This window comes from Chelmon rostratus, chromosome 22 (genome assembly GCF_017976325.1).
Source record: "Chelmon rostratus isolate fCheRos1 chromosome 22, fCheRos1.pri, whole genome shotgun sequence".
In the NCBI taxonomy this organism is placed as follows: Eukaryota; Metazoa; Chordata; class Actinopteri; order Chaetodontiformes; family Chaetodontidae; genus Chelmon; species Chelmon rostratus.
The window spans coordinates 1,796,636-1,816,794 of NC_055679.1; the positions used below are offsets into that span (position 1 = coordinate 1,796,636).

At 42.0% G+C, this 20,159-nt stretch overlaps 1 protein-coding gene across 3 annotated transcripts; it reads right to left on the minus strand.

The window, feature by feature from the left end:
* Nucleotides 1–8,883: 8,883 nt before the first annotated feature.
* Nucleotides 8,884–20,119, minus strand: msrb3 (methionine sulfoxide reductase B3). Of its 3 annotated transcripts, none has more exons than XM_041964123.1 (7): nt 19,945–20,083; nt 14,380–14,530; nt 12,937–13,045; nt 12,169–12,246; nt 11,943–11,971; nt 10,199–10,296; nt 8,884–9,770 (listed from the first exon to the last, which is right to left on the minus strand). In XM_041964123.1, the coding sequence occupies exons 2-7, from the start codon at nt 14,453–14,455 to the stop codon at nt 9,591–9,593; spliced, it is 570 nt and encodes a 189-aa protein (XP_041820057.1). In that variant the 5' UTR covers nt 14,456–14,530; nt 19,945–20,083; the 3' UTR covers nt 8,884–9,590. The 3 variants fall into 3 exon arrangements, with proteins under 3 accessions (XP_041820057.1, XP_041820055.1, XP_041820056.1); XM_041964121.1 differs by lacking the exon at nt 14,380–14,530 and adding an exon at nt 17,535–17,650; XM_041964122.1 differs by lacking the exon at nt 14,380–14,530 and having other exon boundaries at nt 19,945–20,119.
* Nucleotides 20,120–20,159: the final 40 nt, after the last annotated feature.

Genomic DNA, 20,159 nt, shown 5'->3' on the forward strand with positions numbered 1-20,159 from the left:
ACGGGTCCATGAAGAAGGACTCCAGCGTGTTTTCCCCTCTCCTCATCATGCAGAGGTCGTACAGCAGGCTCACTCTCCAGAGTTTCTGTCCTCATCTTGCATTGTTCAAACCCACATTACTTTAATCTAAATTCTAGTGGAGATCCGACATTTTTCAAGGAAATATGTCAGGCTGGGATTTGGGAAATGCCTATAAAATGATGCACAGGACATATTTTCACTTGGGGTGGAATGGTGCAGTCATAAAAAGTGTGGGGCTTTGAAGCACTGGGCCATGGACGTGGAGTGAGATCAATTACACAAGAACAACAGACACAAAGAATAAAGTGCCTTACGTGGAGGACCTTTCCCACGGTCCTGCAGCACTGCAAAAGCAGCTTAATGCTCAGAGAGTATCAGCCACATTCTCAGCCTTCTGAAATGTTGCAGCAGTATCATCAAAACGCACATTGTTGCACAAAACATTTATTTTCATAAGTGCCGAACTTCCCCCGCAGACACAGTGGATTTACCGAGAGTGTGTGTGGTTAATTCGTAGCTGGCATTCGCTTCATTCATAAAAAAAAAAAAGAAAAAAAGCAGCCCTTAGACCCCCCAAAGAAGGGGTTTCTGTGCAGACCCCTCCCCTTCAGACAGAGCGGCGTCAGCATCAAACCAATACAATCAATGGCTGCACAGATCCATTACCTCAGGCTGGTTTCATGCACACGTTTGTGCTGGGCACACAGCTCCGTTTGAGCCGGCTGAGGCACAATGACACGAGGAAATAAATGTGTTATTGCACTGAAATGGAAAGCTTTGTGTGTGTGTGTGTGTGTGGCAGAGTGAACATTCATTTCAGCAGCAGGGACACACAGAGCACTCTTGTTGCACTGCTTAAGACAGTGACCTTTCACCTTCTTTGGCTGACGCGTCCTTCCAGACCACACAGATACATCACAGTTAGCATCATAACTGGCAGCACTTGAATGATTGTTGTTCCTGTTGTTGTTGTCGGTGTTCTTGTAATTATTGTTGTGAGAAATCTTACAAAGCTCCTGTTCCACAAGCAGTGATGTCCTCATGTTCATGTTGAGTTGAGGCTCAGTGGTTCACTCTTGCCCAAGAAAACAGTAGACTGACAAAAAAAGTCTTGATTACGAGATTTCTCCCTGAACTTTAAGCATCACATCTCATGGCCTTCATCAGTGGGTGGTGTTTGCTTGTCAACTGAAGAAATGCTCGATATATAATCAGTACATTCTTTATTGAAACACATGATGCATGGGAGTACTGAAAAACAAATGGTTCATATTCATATTCTGTATTATTACAGCTGCGCTCTTGTCAATAATTCATTATCTGTTTATACACCAGTTACAGATGCTTCTGTGATGAAGCGTATAATTCAAACAACTACTGTTAAAATCTCAGTATATTTGCTTACTTTTGCAGCTACGCATGTTGTGAACATGTATTAATTCTTCATACACTGCTTAGAAAAAGACAAGCACTAAAATGTGTAATATTTGTGCAAATCTGTACCATTGTTCAGGTGTGCTGTTGCAGTAGTAGTAGTCAGTTTAACTGTAATACAGCACATTACAATATTAAGACTAAGACATTATTATTATTATTATTATTTATTTGCATATTTTGCCTTGCATGATCATTTTGATCTTGATTTAGTTTATGTAAAATAATGTGTATTAAGATTAATGGTCATATTTATTGCTTTTCTCTATTTCTTTGTTTTGTTTTGACAGAAGCACTAAGTATTCATGCTCATACCTACAACAAAAAGTGTTTAGTATTAATTTCATTCTACTGCAGCAGAGATTTTGGAGCTCATCATAGTGGGCTTATGTCTGTCTGGTCAGCTCTGGTCAGACAGACTGATTTTTCTAAATGAAACTTCATTGTGTGTTGCAAATTCTTTACAGTAACAGTTCTTCCCCCTCCAGAGAGTGTAAAGAGGCAGGAGCTTTTAAAGCAACAATGGATTCCTATTGAAGAGCTCTATATTATGTGGGTTTATATGTGAAAAAACTAAAATAAAATGATTTTTTACTGTATATTTTAATGATGACGCTTAACGTTCAGTTCAGTTGAATTAACCGTGAGCTGATAGTGCAGCCTATTATAAGAATGGCAAAGTATGCAAAAGTCGTGTAGTCCCACCAACTATTAAACTTGCAATTTACACACAAACAGAGAGGCCCAAGTCAGTTATTAGTGCAAAGTCACGAAAACAGTGACATTGTGACAGCTGCATCAGCACCATGGACAGCATGGCCGGATGCTTCTTTGGTGCTTAGTGAACACTTTTTCAATGATGAGTCCTCACATCATGCTGTAAACGTTAAATCCAGCGACACCCTCAGCTGTCTGCAAAGAAACGATATGTCTCATTTCAATCTATATTCACATAGACTTCTTCTTTTTATAAACTGTTCTTCATCAGCTTCTTCCGTGTACAAACTTTCCATTGACACTAAATTCTGTACATATTAAAGTGATGGGTTTTTTGGGTTCAGCATTCCATCGAATGATCATATTTTACATCTGATGAGCATCATTTTATGGACGTTTCTGCCAAATTCACATTGACACGTTAGGTGCCAATGTTGTAAATATTAGCTCTCCAAGACCACTGAAAATACAGTCCTGTTGGTTTAACTGATGCCTGACAGCACAACATGACTCAGAGATGAAGCCACCAACACATACAGAGTATTTAATGGTACAATGTGTTTTAAAACTAATGGTAATTGCATTTAAAACTGCATTCGTAGTCCTTTTAACTGTTGCTGTTTTGTCTTTTTGGGTTTTTTTTTTTTTTTGGCGGGACGAGGAATTGTCCACAGCACACTAACATATCTGAGTTTGAGCGTATCCTCTTTGCCACCCAGTCAGTTTTAACTGTTTGCCCCCCAGATATGTTCCCCCCAGCTCCATCAAAGCAGCAGCACATGTGTGATGCATTTATGGCGCACGACGCTAAAAGGGCGTCTGCCACACACCTCAGACTGTTTAAGGATTTCTATCATATCTACTCTCATATGACATTATTTTCCAGCAGATTTCCAGGGCACCGCACCACAGCGTCGTCCTTGAACCAACTAAACGTAAAGGACGCAGTTCCTCTCTCGTTCCTGGACGGTTTGCTGGTTACTGTAGTGAGAGTAGAGCTGTCTCTGCGCTCATCCCCACTCTCAGAGAGGAAATGAACAAATTAAATTTAGAAGCTGGGAGATAAAATAAGCCATGCACGCGGCTGTGTGTGTGTGTGTGTGTGTGTGTGTGTGTGTGTGTGTGTGTGTGTTTATATATGTCAGAGGTGACCATAAGCATGTACAGTGCTTATCCAGACAAGTTCTGATCTGTACTAGATGTATTCTTCCTTTCTCTCTGGTGGACAGTTAGAACACAAACAAAGGATGAGTATGGGGTTCTTGTGAACTCCAGGCTACTCTGCTCTATTAATAGTCTTTAGGTTTAGTACTGCAGCAGCTCCTACTGTAAACGGACCTGTTGAGCTATGCATGCTGTAGATGAGACTATACTCCTCCCCCTCCCAAATGAACTCTCCTGCTCGTCAGATCCACAACTAAAAGGGTCTTCCAGGTACCTCGCCATGTTTGACGAAATCCTTCAGTATTCGTGACCCAGGTGCATCTGATAGACATTAAACTGATGCCAATGGGAAAAGATTTTAAATCACTTATCAGAGCAAAACAGTTTATTAGATCCACATTCTTGTTTAGATTCAATAAGAAGTTCAGAATGTCTGTGAAGACATCTCAGGTCATGGTACTTCTACGTGCCTCCAAAGGCAACTGGACTGAAGATGTTTCACCTCTCATTCAAGAAGCTTCTTCAGTTCTGAACCAAAGTACTGGACTGCCTTTAGAAGCACTTTAGAAGAAGCTCAGAAAGAAAAAAACGCTTATAAAACTGTACATATCTGGCAAATTCTACAAAAGGCCCAGGCATTTATGGATTTTAAATTTTATTCAGCATATTGGACAAAACGTGCACCTAAAACTAAACTTATAAGTCGTGGCCTAGCAAAGGTTCAACCTGATTTGATGCATGTATGCAAACAGGGATCATGAAAACCAGACACCACCAACCAAACATTAGGATGTATCCAAAAAACCATTGCTACAACTTCAAGTTGCAGCTCTGCATTATTATGAGGTACTTTATCTTAGCTAGTTTTGTTAATTTTTCAACTGCTCTGATTGACCTTAAGGAGGTCTGGCCAATCCTTCTTCACACTGAACTTTTTTTGAATTTACAAGTTGTCTCCAATTACAATTCATTACTTGACTGGTCTTGCACTCAAGCGCCTTCTTTGCTTCCATGATATTCAAATTTGGCCTCATATAACCAGGCTGCTGTCTGGTGACACAGAGCTGATTGTGACATTGTGACCTGTGTTAGGTGGCGTGTGATGTCAGTGCTTTGACTGAAGCTTCGCGACTTTTCTCTCCACTGAAAGAGCAGCTCAGTTTGGGAGAAACTCAAACGCAGGAGAAGATGACAAGAATTCACGCAGCAAACCTCTTCACACCCACCATGCACCAGCACGATAATTTTTTGAACCACACAATAGTGATTCTCCTCTACCCAGCAGCACAGACACAAGTTTTCTGTCACAAAGTGGTGCTTTTACTTCCTGTGAGAGATACAGAGGAAGCCAACGGTAAAAAAAAAAAAAAAAAAAAAAAAAAAGACCTTTTAAGCAGTGCAGTTGAACTCCAGTGGATTTGCAGTGGAATCCAGCCACCACACCCACAGAGGTCAGGGATCACATTGCAACAAAGAAGTCTCTCCCAGCGGCTCTTTGTCAGCGCTCTGCAGAGACGGCTGCTAAAGACACTGTATGTTGCAGGGATCTCATCAGACTGAACAGTGGCTTCCGACAATGTTCAGATCAAAACCAGTCATTTACAAAACACTTCTGTTGTAAGATTCATTCAGTGCTGATGTTTTACGTACAAACACGATGCTCACCTCTTTTTCTAATCAGCTGTAAATAGAATAAATAGTCACTGAGCAGGACCTGTTCTTGGATTTCCTCTTTTGTTCACAGTAACAACCCGCCACCTCTCATAAGGCTCTCTCTGCAGCAGTGTCAGTGCTGGCAGGGAGAAGGCTCCATCTGCTGGTCTCCAGGCCTTCAGAGCATGAATGTGCATACAGAAGATCTGCACCAGGAGGACCAGCGATTATAAGACCGGTGTTCAGATCACACCAAAATATCAATCTGCTAGTGCTGCTTAAAGTTAGAGGAGCAACAAAGTGGTAAAGAAAGTGTCAGTAGTTGTTGTGGTGGACCAAGCAGCTGACCCACGGACAGAGCCTTCTGGAAGCTGGAGCCAGGGACACACTTTGAGGACAATCACATAAATGCAAGCACACGCTCCTGGTGGATTACATGAAAAGTGTTTACCTGACCGATGTTGCAACGGAGGATAAAAACACTGTAGACGAACTTCTGTTGAAATAGTAACACAATGCGTGTTTTCTCCAAACTCTGGGATGCTCTCAAACTGGACGGCTGGTTTGTTTGTAGATATTTCTGAAAGCCTGTTAAGAGTTGAAGTGTCTATCAGTTCCTGTGCTGCAGCCTTTGTATGTTTGTGTTGCGGTGAGGTGGAGGAAATAGACCCAAAGAGACATGACAGCCAGATAATGTGAAGTATGAAATGTGCTCACGTTCATAGTGCAGTTCTCTTCATATATATTATAATGAACTGATTATTTTAAAATGTCATCTTTAATGACTGGATTGTACAAGTTATGATATGATAAGCAAACAACTTTCTTTCTTTCTTTCTTTCTTCAGGAACATTTGTCCCTCTTCAAAACAAGAACAGCTGCTATTATCTTTACAAAACAAACAAAGTCATCCGGCTCTCAAGGAAACTTTTGCCGCCTCCTCAATCTGCCTCAGTGCCCAACCCTTCTTTTCAATATTTTCTTCTTATTGGGGAAGGATACCTAAAGCCAGACAGGAAATGTTGCTTATTCTATGGGGCAGACACACGAAAGTGACAGCAGCAGCTGCTGGAAGAGTCGGTCGGATGAACTTCATTTCAAAGCCGAAGGCTAGGTGTTTTTCTTTTCACATGTTCCAGGCCTGTCTCCACCAGCGGATGTTTGAATTTACTCTAATCCACATTAAGAGTGTTCAGGTCATTGGTGTCACTTTGGAACAACTCCTCCAGTCCTGCACACATACACACACACACAGACAGACAGACACACACACACACACACGTCCCTACCTACGTTAGTTACCATAACCTTGACCATCAGAGCATTGACTCTACAGGCCTAACCTTGGCTTCCATGCTGACCCTGTGGGGGACCAGACTGGCAGGTATGAGGCGTCACAGGTGGCTTCAGTGAGGATACTCAGTTCATTAAACACTCTGTGTCTTAACTGAGCTGCCTTTCTCAGTGCGTAGCGACACACTTGATCCTTCCTACCTGTTTCTACACTAACTTTCCTTTCTTTCTGATGCCTTCAAGGTACCATTACTGTAATAGGAAATTCCATTTACGTCCCAATGTATACAACATGCAACAAAGTTCTGGGCCCATAAAGGAGGTCAACTAAACAGAGCTAAAGTCAGGCTATAACTCAACAGACCCTGAATAAAACTGAACAGACTTAACAAAGACAAAACGGACCTCACAAACTGAGCAAAAACAGGGACAGTATATAATGGCTGATCAGTCCATTATCGAAACAAAAGGGGTCCAGAACAAACACCACTAACTAAACTACAAAAAAAGAAATTAGAGTAGCTTTGGATAAACGTAACTCTGACAAAGTGTTAACTAAATGTGTGCACCACAAATAGAGACTAATGGACTGCCAAAAATACTGAATATACTATGAGGTGGTTTATGAGGCAAAAGTCATTGTAACCCAGAGATTACTCTGATTCAGTGTTAATAGACACACTTTCTCTCTCAGAGTCATGACCGCAAGCACAGCTGTAGGGCTGTAGAGATCTCATGGAAATGTATCAACAAGAGATTTTATCACTTCACTGGGCTGAATGGTAAAGAGTAGAGAGGACCTAGCCAAGTGTTGCCAGACGTTTATTAAAGGAAGATTCATTCCAGTCCACGACTTGATTCTTTGCACTTCGGGTCCTTCAGCATGTACCAGAGGAGATATGGTCAACGCCTCCAGCAGTTTCATTTTTTTTAAGTATGTATTCTTGTTTTGCTCTTGTAAAAACACTCTGTTGTGAAGGACAAATGAGTCAGTCATTTATGGGGGAAATAAAACATGTCAACATGGTCAGGCAGTGCATGCAGGATTTCCAACTTGTGTCAGCTTCCATGTATAAACACCTCAGCTGGCGAGAGGCGACCAGTTTGTTTTCTTCTTGTCTGGTGTGAGGAACTTCTCCAATCATTCAGCAACAGCGATTCCATGTATTTCCCGTCCGGCTCTTTGCCAAACACATAAAGCCAGTGAAAGAAGTGAGGAACGGCGAGCACAAAACCACTGGTGTTGTTTTGGCAGGGTCCACGGTAGCAGCATGCAATAAACCACAGGCTTGTGAGTTTTTCCTAGAAGGTGAGTGTTTTTCCAAGAGAGAAAATATTTCCAGAGAGGCTGAGGTGTTCCTATCACGCTCGCACAGTGTTCTCTCTGCGTCTGTCACACACCAGCGCTCACATTTTATCAAACGCCGCTGGTCTCTGTGCCAGACAGAAGCAAAGAAGTCCCTTCTGCTCCCCAGTTAAACCTGACTGCGGGGCTCAGCAGTGACTTTATTTTGGCTTTTAAAAAAATGTTTTCATTGTATTGGAAAAGGTTGTACTGGCACTGGTTTTCAGTCTCATCTTTCTGTCAGTTTTGGCGTGGACAGGAGGGGCTTGAGGGGAGACACGAGAGTGTGATTTACTTATCTGCACATTAATAACAATAACCTAAGCTAATATCAGCTGTCATAGCTAATGCTAGCTAAAAGAGCTAACGTGTCAGCTAACATTAGCTAATGTCAGCTAACATTAGCTAGTGTCAGCTAACAGAGCTAATGTGTCAGCTAACGTTAGCTAGTGTCAGCTAACAAAGCTAACGTGTCAGCTAACATTAGCTAATGTCAGCTAACAGAGCTAACGTGTCAGCTAACATTAACTAATGTCAGCTAACAGAGCTAACATGTTAGCTTGTGTCAGCCAGTAGAACTAACATGTTCGCTTATGCCAGCTAACAGAGCTAACATGTCAGCTAAAGTTAGCTAATGTCAGCTGTCACAGCTAACATTAACTAACAGAGCTAACATTATCTAATGTTAGCTTTCATAGCTAACATAGGGAAAAAAGGGAAAATGATGAAACATGGCTGTTTATCACATCTGAAATAATTAATCCAAGTCACTGATCATTTATCACTCCATTTTTCATTTATCATCCATTTTTACCCCAATTTCTCAATTCACATGCCTTTTCATCTCCTACATTTTTAACAATTGATTTTTGTTACTTCCACCCCTCATTACTCCCGCTAAAATTATGTTGGTAAAATAATGCTAACCATACCATACTCCACTACAGCATGATCTTTAATTCAACTGCATTGTTGTGCGTTTTTTGGGCTGTTAACCAGCTGCTGGGCCTGGTCACAGCCCCCGACTCTTTTCTACTCCACAATTCACAACAGTTTCATGGGACTCTCTTCCCTCCAGATAAGCCTTGACATGTAGTGTTACAGCACATACACAAAAAAATGACCATGCTACAGTAACAACAGAAATTTTGCTACTTCCACATGTGAAAACTAACTATAGCAAGCTTATGAGCTGAGAGATGCGATAAAAGCTCCAAAGAAACTGTATGAAAAAAAAATGGATCAAAAGTCATACAGTGTTTCCAGATATTTTATTCACCCGTTAAATATTTTAATGCAAGCTGTGCACAAAAACCGAAAAGATTTCCTAATGTAAAGAACTAAAGAGGGGAAAAACAGAGGAAGTGACCTAAAGGCCACAGTGCATTACTTGTCCACAATAAAATGCTATCTGTCAGAGAATGGTCTGTTTCTGCCTGTCTCAATGCTGATAGGGGCTCTTGCATATTTCAATAAATCAATCAATCAATTTTCTCTGTGCAATATGTTGTTGTTTTTTTGTGATTGTTGCCTGTTTTTGTTACTGCTGGCTGTAGAGCAATTTGCCCCACGGGGACAATAAAGACTCCTTGAACCTTGAACCTTGAACAACCTCTCAGTATCAAATATCACTTCAAAAATATACTCTCAGAAAATATATTTTAGTGGGAATATCAAAAGTTTTATATATATATATATATATATATATATATATATATATAGTTTGTTTTGCAGCTTTGACTGTGGCTACACAATGAAGTGTACACTTCCATTGTGATAGATTAGACATCAGTGTATGTATCTGGTCTGTGTCTGAGGCCTGAGTGCCTTCATCCCTTTCGCAAAATAACCACTTCCTCCATCTTCACTCTGCAAATCAAAAACACAGAACCTATACTACCTATTTTATGCATGTGAACTCCCTACAGGCACAGACATCATGCAGTGGTTCTTGGTTTTTCTCTCAGAGCTCCGTCTTCCCGTCACTCGCTGAGCTGCTGGCAGCTCCACCCTCGGCAGCAGAGCCGGAGGCGGAGGAGGCTGTGTGTTTGGGCTGGAAAGCCAGCGAGGCCGAGTTAATGCAGTAGCGTTTTCCTGTGGGTCTTGGTCCATCATCAAACAGGTGACCCAGATGAGCTCCACACTGAAATACAATGGGAACGATTGATGAGCATCTCTTTGCCATTTTCGTAACAAGTTGTACATGTGAGTACACTGGTGAGCTGTTTGTGCCTCTTTAGGCAAGACTGGTGACAACAGAGCAGCTGAAGGCACTGTGTGTAGGACATTTGTTTCAGTATTGCATTATTCACATGATTTTGATACATACATCATACATTTTGTTGCATAAAAATGACACAGCTCAAGTGTCTCAAATCAGGAGACACACAGGGGTACCATGGAAGTAAAAGAAATTGATATCCAAAACATTTAGAAACGCCAACAGGGTCAACCTGGGTGATCATCTAGGGTGATTTCATCAACTAGTCTTCGGTTGTCTGTGAAATGCTGCACAGGTAAAGGAGTAAACATCTGGTGGTGTGAGGGTGTAATGGAGTGTTTGTAGTGTACCTGGCTGCAGGTAGTCTCCACTCTGTGCATCCCGTAGGAGAAATCATCTGACTGACTGATGGAGTCCTCCTTCATGAGGTCATAGAAGGATGGCCAACCTGAACACATGACGTGTCGTGTTAGGAAGGTGTTGGTACAAAGATGAGGTGACATGCAGAGGACAGTAATAATCCCTGGGACAGCATTGGTCATACTGTGTGTTTGATGTGGCAGAGTTGCAGAAAACAGGATGGTAGGTCTGTGTCCAGATGCTGAACGACTGACGGCTTCATCACATGGTGCAACAACAATCACCTGAAACTCATTATCAGCTAAACCAATGAGCTTCTGGTGGACGGCAATGCCTCAAATATGGATGTTGCTTCAAAGAAGCCACAAACTAAAAGAAGTGGCTGCTTCATACACATCGTCAAACAGGCAGCACGAAGATCTACACAATCACCACAGTGTCAAGGTGGACACTCAGGATTTTAGTCAACAACTCAGTATCTATAGTTATCTATAGTTATGTTTTGGGAATAATGGCCAGAAAAGTGTTGTTGTAGAACATTATGATGTCACACTGAAGCTGACCTTTGACCTTTTGGACATGAAATGTCATCACTTCATCATTTTATCCTATTAGACAATTGTTTGAAATTTGGTCATAATAAGCATCAAAATTATTGTGTTGTTTTCATAAAAATGTGTTTTATGTAGTCACAGTGGCGTTTGACCACGAAAAACGAATCAGTTCATCCTTGAGACCGAGTGGACACTTTGTCCCAGATGTAATGAAACACTCTCCAGGCCCTCCTGAGATATTGCATTGACATGAATGGGACGGACGTGAGGTCACGGTGACCTTAACCTTTAATCTTTGACTGCCAAAAATTAGTTCATCCTTGAGTCCAACCAGACTGTTGTGCCAGATTTGAAGAAATTTGCTCAAGGCGGTCATGAGAATGGCACGGACAGCGGCCTGAAAACGTCATGCCTCAGACCGCGGCTGTTACTGGCCGAGTTTGTAGCCATGGCCGTAGTGAAGTATATATGCATTCTTAAAGGATAACTTTCGTTTTTTACAACCTGGACCTTATTTGTAGCATTAAATACGCCCTTTTACTCACCCAGACAACTTTGGTGGCATTTGGAGTCGTTTTTAAGAAATTAGCCCCAGAGGAGCGGCGTGTATATCCATATATCATAACAAAATATTGGAATATGAACGAGTTTTGCCACAGATTATGAGTTATATAGAGGCTGCGCATGGATGCCCCGAGTACTCGCATTATACGGATATACGCGCCGCTCCTCTGGGGCTAATTTCTTCAAAACGACTCCAAATACCACCAAAGTTGTCTGGGTGAGTAAATGGTCGTATTTAATGCTACAAATAAGGTCCAGGTTGTAAAAAACAAAAGTTATCCTTTAATCTTAAATTCCATTGTTTGGTTACCTTGTGAAAGCACTGCAAGCAGCATGAAACCATGGCTGAACCTACATGAACTACAATAACAACACTGGCTGTTATTCTGGTAGGTGACAGGTGAAAGATTTCTACGACCAAATGCAGTGGTCCTTGATTCAAGGGCCACAAACAATTTGTCTTGCTGTATGGAGATAAAGATAAAGTCAACAATTTTAGATCAACAGTTAGCAAATATCAGCTTTTAGCTCTATTCAAAAAAGAATGAAAAAACCAGGGCAGAGCAGAGCTGCAGGTGAGAAACTGGACAGCTGGGGTTATAGTGATCAAACTTACCTGATCCTGAGTCAAATTTAGTGTTCGAGCTATAAAAGGAAAAAAAACAACAATTAGAAAAAATATTAATTTCATTTTTAAATAATACTGCTTTTCTTTTATATTGTTGCAGAGCATTATGGCTCCCAACATATAGCAGTAAATTCAGTTTTTCAATGGAAGTTAAAACACACACAGACAGTCGGGTGACGCACTTGTTCACACACAGAAACAGTGCAGCTCTTACTTGAACAGCGGGGCCCCGCAGACAACACAAGTGTAGGTCCCCTCATCTTTATGGTGTGCGAACTCTCCAGTGAAGGCACTGTTGAAAACGGCCGTTTTAGTAAAACTCCAAGCCTCAACATGAGTGTTACACTGCCAACATGGGCTTGTCAGTGTACGACAACAAATGCTGCATTCATGGGAACAACCTCATTCCTTCTTTGAAAATTGCTTTTTTATTTTTTAATGAAAGGTTGAGTTTCAGCCCAAAAGGATGGTTGAAATACAAATGTATGGCATTTGTGGCATGCAAATGTTTGTGTTTACTGTGAATAGATAAAGGATGACCTCATTTCCAAAATGTAAAGATGATACATTTTGTTAATATTTCAAACGAGTTTTTCGATTCCTTTTTGGGCGATTTTGGCCCATTCCTCCTTACAAATGGCTTCTAGCTCTGTGAGATTCTTGTGCCGTCTTGCATGAACTGCTCTTTCGATGTCTATCCACAGATTTTCGATGATGTTTAGGTCGGGGTACTGACAACCATGGCAAGACCTTCAGCTTGATCCTCTTGATGTGGTCCACTCTGTTGGTGGGTCACGCACATAACATCCTTGTCTCATCCTTTACTAACTGCTCCACCGACTTAAAGTTAGAACAACAATGCCCCAATCCCATGTTCATGCCTTTTATATCGGCAACACAATACTGTGTAGATTTCATGCAGAGTTCATTTTCATGACAAATATCTTGATGATGTGAGTGGTCAGTAAATAAACTGTCCTACCTCTCAGTTCCCCTCTCCTGGGTTACATGGTACTGCATCGGTGTGAGGCGCTTCCTCAGCTCCTCCTGAGGAAAGCTCACTGGCCATGTCTTCTTAGTCCTACATGCTCCTGAGGGGCAAGGCAGGGAGGACAAAAAATATTAACTAGATAGTATTAACTTTCTTCTGATGGCAACAGGAAGAGAGCTGTATGTCACTATTACACTATGCCTTAAATACAGCTATTCTATAAAACAATCTTCCTGGTCTCCTCTTAGCTTTCAGTGGAATAATGACAATGAAAACTAAACGCTATTAGACAATGGAAATGTGCAGTTTTGTCTGAGAATGGTGGACATTAATATATATGACCGCATGTTTATTCCATTATTATTATTCACCAACTGTGAAAATGTCATAATGTCATAAATGGTTTTGAAACACAGACTCTCACGAGGTTCATGAGGAGGGAGCGAACGAATGAGAGATGTGAGCCTTTTATCAGAGACGATGCTTCCCCGAGGTAACGAGCAGTCTAGCTGTGTGTGTGTGTTTGTCACTGCCACATGTTCTGGAAAACCTGGACAGTGCTATGTTCTTTAGGTTCTTTACTACATGTGATTTATGGTAATGTTTTCAGACATAAGTAGATCTTGAAGCAACTCCAGCATCAACTTCTGAACACCCTGCCCGAGGCTTTTTCTCCTCACATCTGAGAGTCATCACTGCTTCATCATGCAGACACTTAGTGTGCAAGGAGGCAACTGCGTGACGCAACACCCCCCCCCTAAAAAAAAAGCACTTGTTTTCGTCCACAAACAAAACACAAAAAGGTCATATGAGCAATAAAACCCTTTAACATTAAGTGGAAACACAACCAAAACCACTCCATGCATGCAAGCTGCAAGGAAGCCAAGCGGGAAATCATTTGATTATTCTGTTAGCACTTGGAATTTCAGCTGTGTGACAACTGCATGTGAGTATAGCTAAAGACTCAAAGGAGAAAGGAACCATTTTTAAAAACTACCCTGTGGATTTTTAACCATTAATGGTACTAATGTCATAATTTCAATTTAAATAATTTCTCAAATGAAAAGCAAATGTTAATAGGACTATTACTAAGCTCCTTGCCTTTAATAGCTGAAATAATTGTTTTTCATTATGACATTAATATTCCATGCTACATTAAAATCAAATTACAACATAGAAAACAAAGAGGTGTACTGAATTTCACTGTTGTCCTGCAGAGGGCAGCATAGACTCAAGCATATGTCACTGCAAACATTTGAGTGCCGTTCCCCGAAGGGACCGATCAAATCTTAAGAAAATAAGTGAAAGCAGTTCACATCATTCTGAACACACACACACAGAATGGGGCAGTAAAGACATGCTGACACACCAGCCAGGTGTTAAGGCTTTAAGAGAGGCAGAGCACACCAGGCACACAGCACCCAGTCAGTGGACCTGAGGGAAGACTGCAGGACCTCAGAGCTACAGGCTGGCTCTTGGTTATTAGATGCAGCAGATTGAAGCCCGACATGACTGCTGGAGAGAGGTACTCCACCCACCACAAGAACCAAACACCCCCTCAGTAGGGCTACAACCAAGGACTGGGCTGGATGAAGAGGAGCAGACAGATGGAGAAAACAACACAAGACAATACAGGTCAAGATCATGAACAGCATTAGAGGTGTGGAATAAAAGCGCTGTCATCAGGGTCGTTTGGGATTCCCACTGTTCATGCAGAGTTTGAAGGACATTGGTTAACAGGCATGACGATCATGGACACACACCTAGAAAAACAGATAACATTAATGCCTTTCCTGCGTGGGTGACTAATTCCTTCATTACAATCCACATATCCAGAGTAGTTTCTGACTTGGAGCTGATGATGACTAAAAATCACCATGACATTTTTAATAAGTTAACATTCTGAGAAATTCAATATCTAAAGATTTCAATAAAAGAAAACTTAAATCAATGAGCAGTAGCTTCTCTCTGACTGCAAACCATAAGGAAAAACTCAACCAACCAATAACACCACCACAGATTTCTGTTTGTGAAAACATGCAGACTCTCAGTGCATTGGTTTATACGTCTACATAATCTGCTGATTTTGTGCTTTGCTCCAAAGTTCAGTTTCAACCAAAAGCTAAACTTAATCAGAGATAACAGAAGCACCCTTCAGTGATGGTGATGATGAGACAGATGATTCATTCATTCATTCATTAAACTGTAATGACTGCACGCACACACGCGCACAAACACACAGTACATGGCACTAATACTGTCATGTTATTTGATGATATGATTCCAGTTTGGAAGATTTCATAGTTGGAGTAATTAAAACAACATGGTATATCTGTGTAAAACCTTACTTCATCTTATTTATTCCAATGCAAACGTTTCCACAAATTAACCAGTTGTTAGTACAGTAGTAGGAGAAGCAGCAGGAGTTGCAGCAACAGCAGTAGTGTTAAACAGAATATTGAAAATGTACGCTGACAGACATAGAGACAAATGAGAAAGAGAGACCATACAAGAAGATTTTTCCAAACCCTCTGTGCTTTGAAACTGGAATAATGATCTTCTGACAAAAACAAAGCATGACTACTTGTTCACTGTGATGGGTCACCTCTCACAGTTGGAGAGTTTTAGCAGTGTGACACTCTTTTGTAATTGGTTAAAGATCATCATCACCAGCCCCAGCTGAGCCCATCATGGACAGTTCACCTGCACCCCAGGTTGGAGTTGATGGTGCCATCACATACCTCCTGCAGCGTGCCCGCTGACATCTGGACAGAGAACTGTGAGGATCATGGGGTTTTTTTTGACCTCTCAAGTGCCTTCGACACAATCCAGCCCCAGCTGCTGAGTGAGAGGCTCCAGGAGAGGCAGGCAGATGCCTCCCCCATCTCCTGGATTACTGACTACCTGACAGACGGACTGCCGTCTGTGCTGCTGGAGCATTAGAGGTTTTGAGAAGAAAATGCTGCACCAACTGTTGGGCTTTACAGAAAACACCTCACATCCTTTCCTGGTCAAACAGTGGAGCACTTTCATAACAGACTGATCCAGCTCCGCTGTGGCAAGGACCGCTCCAGGAGGTCCTTCCTGCCAGTTGCTATCTATCTCCCTGTGCAACCAGTCCCCTCTGCATCAGGACCAGGAGGTGGAGCCTCACGCTTCCTCCTGTAGGAGGAAGACTAATACAAACACTCTCACCCTGGACTCATACACCTTTCAATTATCTGATCCATAACTGCATTACAGCATTACAGCATACTTCCATTTCATTAGAATAGATAAGACTTTATTCTAATGAAATGCAAGTATGCTGTAATGCAGTTATGGTTTATTTCATTTTGCACTGTGTCCACTTCACTGGGTTTTATTTGGCTACTGCTGCACTGCATGCACCATCTGCATATATACAGTAAAAATTCTCTCAAAAAATCTCAAAGAACTCTAAATTCACACACACACACACACACACACATTCATACACTGGTGGCAGAGGCTACCATGCAAGGTGCCACCTGCTCATCAGGAGTGATAACCATTAACACACACATTCACGTACTGATGGCAGACACTGATTAGTGAGCCAGTGAATGACCACTGTATACGCTGCCATAGCTGATGGTATCACATTACTTTCAGATAGATACTATACTTTGCTGACTTTGCTGCTGCTAATCACACCACAGCATTGCTACAATTCATCATTTTTAACACAACTTGCTCATGTCCCTGACTTTTACTGGACGTACTGACCACTTCAATATGATTACAGAAGGCTGTTATATTATTTTCTTTGTCCATTCACAGAAATTATCTAGTCTAAGGAGTTCTTCACATTTGATCAAAAGCCATTCAATCAAATATTCGGATTTCAGCTGACAACATCAGCTATTCAATATATCCTCACTAAAGTGTCTTCTCTTCAACTAGTAGTCCAAGTTCACCATCAGAAAACTTGACTTCATCACTTTCCAAATGCAACACATGTACAAACAACCTGAAATCAGGCCTAGCCCAAACCAGCAGACCCAGTCCACTATGAATCCTTCACCAAACTCTACAGGTGGCACTATACATGTAGACAGGCAGCATTCTCCAGCTATCTGCCAAACACATAGTCCATTACACTGCCAGACAGGGAAGCATTTATCATGACTGAACAACACTGCTCCACAGCCCAATAGCAATGCTCTCGGCATTGTGCATATTGATCTGAAACATGTATCTCAATCACTGTTTGATATGCCCATAAGCACCTGAAAAACAGCTCTTGTTCTGATGTTGTTTCCAGAGGCAGTTTGAAACACGACTAATGATGGTGGCACTTGAAAAAAAAGTGACTGAGCTCTTCAGTACAACTCATTTTACTGTAGCTTGCATGGCTGTATGCTTGATTTTATGCATCTTTCAGCACTAAATGGTGTCCACATATTCTTGGCCGCGTAGTGTACAGCAGGTGAACTACATGATAAGCTATGTTATGTTACGGGTATATCATGATTGTGGTAGATGGACTAAAACATGCAAAACACAGATATGTTCCTCTAAGAAGCTCTACAATGTCCTGTCGCGCTACAGTTAACAGGTTACTCTACCTAGAAGAGCAGCAGGCAGTGCAGGCTGGCAGACTGGGCCGCTGCATTGCCGAAGGGCATGATGCAGGGCGAAGAGCCCACGTCTGAGGAGGACAGCCATGAGACACACAGTCACACTGAAGAGGAAGAGGGAGTGAGCGAGAGAGAGAGACAGAGACAGAGAGAGAGAGAGCAGTTGGATTATTCTGTAACCACAAAAATATCCACTGCCGTGATTTATTGACTGTTCATTTGGCTGATTTATAAGTTAGATCATACTGAGGTACTCTGCCCACTTCTGTAAACAAATGTTTCTGACTCTAATTCCACATAGCACAAAGTTATTCCTTGAATAACAACCAACAAACAAGCCTATTTATGCCGGTTAAATGAGTGTTTTCAGTCCCAGTTAACACTGTCTGCACAGATGAAGGCTGGGCTGTATTTAATAGGTCTGGATCGATGCTTTGAAAATGAGAAAATGTTAATGTAACAAGACAACAAAGCCAATGTCAGGCAGCCAAATTCCAAGAGGAAAATCTCACGCTACGTGAGTGAGGTGCCTTTGATAAATGCCTCTACAAAGATGGCCTTATATAGCCGTGTTTTCAGCAGTGTGGGACTAATACTAACCTGCAGTAAAGCAGTATTCTTCCATCAGACGTACACAGCACTCGTTCAAAGGCCATAACACACCAAGCCAACCTCAACGAACGATGGGCAGCAAAGCCTGACCGATCAGATGCTTTGTATTGCCTTACATCACCACGCAAATTTTTAACTAATCACACCAGACAGACTCCAGTGAACAGCCAGCTGGATGTATGTCAGCTCAATACGTGTGTGAGAGGAAGTTACTGTTACTGTATCTGTACTCTCAAACATCAAGACAAGACGAACTGCACAACACTGAATCTGTTTAAATGGCCAGTCAGCCGATAACCCATGAGGCTACATGCACCAAAAAACAACACGTAAAGGTTATCTACAGGCACTGCTGGTTTGGCGTGAGAAGACTACCACTCAGAGGCATGCAATAAGGGTGGAAAAGTTAGGAAAAGCTGCATTAGTAGGCCAATAGTAACGATAATTCTGCTTGTTTTTCCCTCTTTAATTAGCACTGTTAAGCATTTTAACAACATTTTGGTAGTAAGATATAAAAAATACAAGTTTAATATACTGAATAAGTTCCCAACCTGTCAAAACATTTGCAAAGCCAGCACATTCTGCCTTCTGTATTTCCATCAGTTCCGTCTCCTCTGTCGTAGTTAATGACATTACTTGACACACTGTTATAATTTGATATTGCACATTGTCGCAAGCTGAAACACACAGTAACACTTAATCCAAGTTATGGATATTTAACTTGCAAGCAAATAAATGTGACTTACTAGCAGGCAAAGAATGCTGCCACCTCCACAGTGCTACAAAATCCCCAGTCAGCTTTGACCGCTGAGGAAGAAGTTCCCAGTGCTTCTGACAGGTTTTTCCACAGTCAGCGCTCGCTCGCTTTGGCTCTGTTGCAGAATGAGGTCAGCCAAACCACTCCGTACCAAACAATGAACAATTCTGCCACAGTGTCCTCTGGTGCAACTAAAGCCAGGAGGGGCAATCCACAGCGCTTTGGTATTTCATCACAACACGGCTTCCACAAACACTTTGCTCAACAGTGTGTGAGGCTCAAGGGGAATGTCACATACTGACCCCTCCTCTCGCAGGTGAAACAAACACATGAACGGTTTGCATTGTAACTGTATCGTAATATTACACCGTGTGCATGCTGATAAGACACATCTGGAACTAGCTCATCACCACACTGCTCTAAAGTCTGTTATCAAAGAGGTGGCGTAAAGCTGCTGTGACAGCCCACCGCCACTAGATGGCAGCTGGGTGCAGCAGTTTGGAATACCTTGTTTTGAGCTTCACCTCCTGCATAATAACTTTATGATAGGTTTCATTAAGATAGGATTAGCTAGAAAAACTGTAGATTAATTCAAGTGAAGAAACCGAACTGACTCCAGACATCTGCTGTCTGCCGTGAGCGCGGAGCGTGGGCAACAGGGCTGGAAAACCGTCAAACAGTCCCGGCTTATCTGGGCTCACCAGGCCCGCTACCGCCTGATAGCTGATCCTGGATCACCAGTGCGCCATATTGAAACACACTGAGTGGGGTGGCTGTCCCAGACAGGCAGCTCCATCCGTGTACGGGTGTAGCTTAGTCATCTAATGACACTTAGGTTGAGAAATGTCGAAGTTACAGTACATTGTACAACATTGCGTCACAGCACCCATTACGCTAGTCTGTATCTCATATGAGCTAGCATGAAAATTATAACCTACACACAACAAGTATTTGACTCAATTTCTGACAGGCTGCCAGTCCTTGCTTAATGTTGGTTAGTATCAAAAAATACAGAAGATACTCCCATACCGGTGAAAAGCAGCAGCAGAAGCGCGACGTTGACGGTGAAGTGCAACGTTGATGTTGCCAGCGATGATGTGCCGGTCGGTCGGCACATGAACTAAACAGACGCACAGGCTAACAGGCTAACAGGCTAACGCAGTCCGTCCCGTCGACCAACAGGCTGTGTGTGTGTGTGTGTGTGTGTGTGTGTGTGTATAGACTGACAGCGGACCTGCACATCT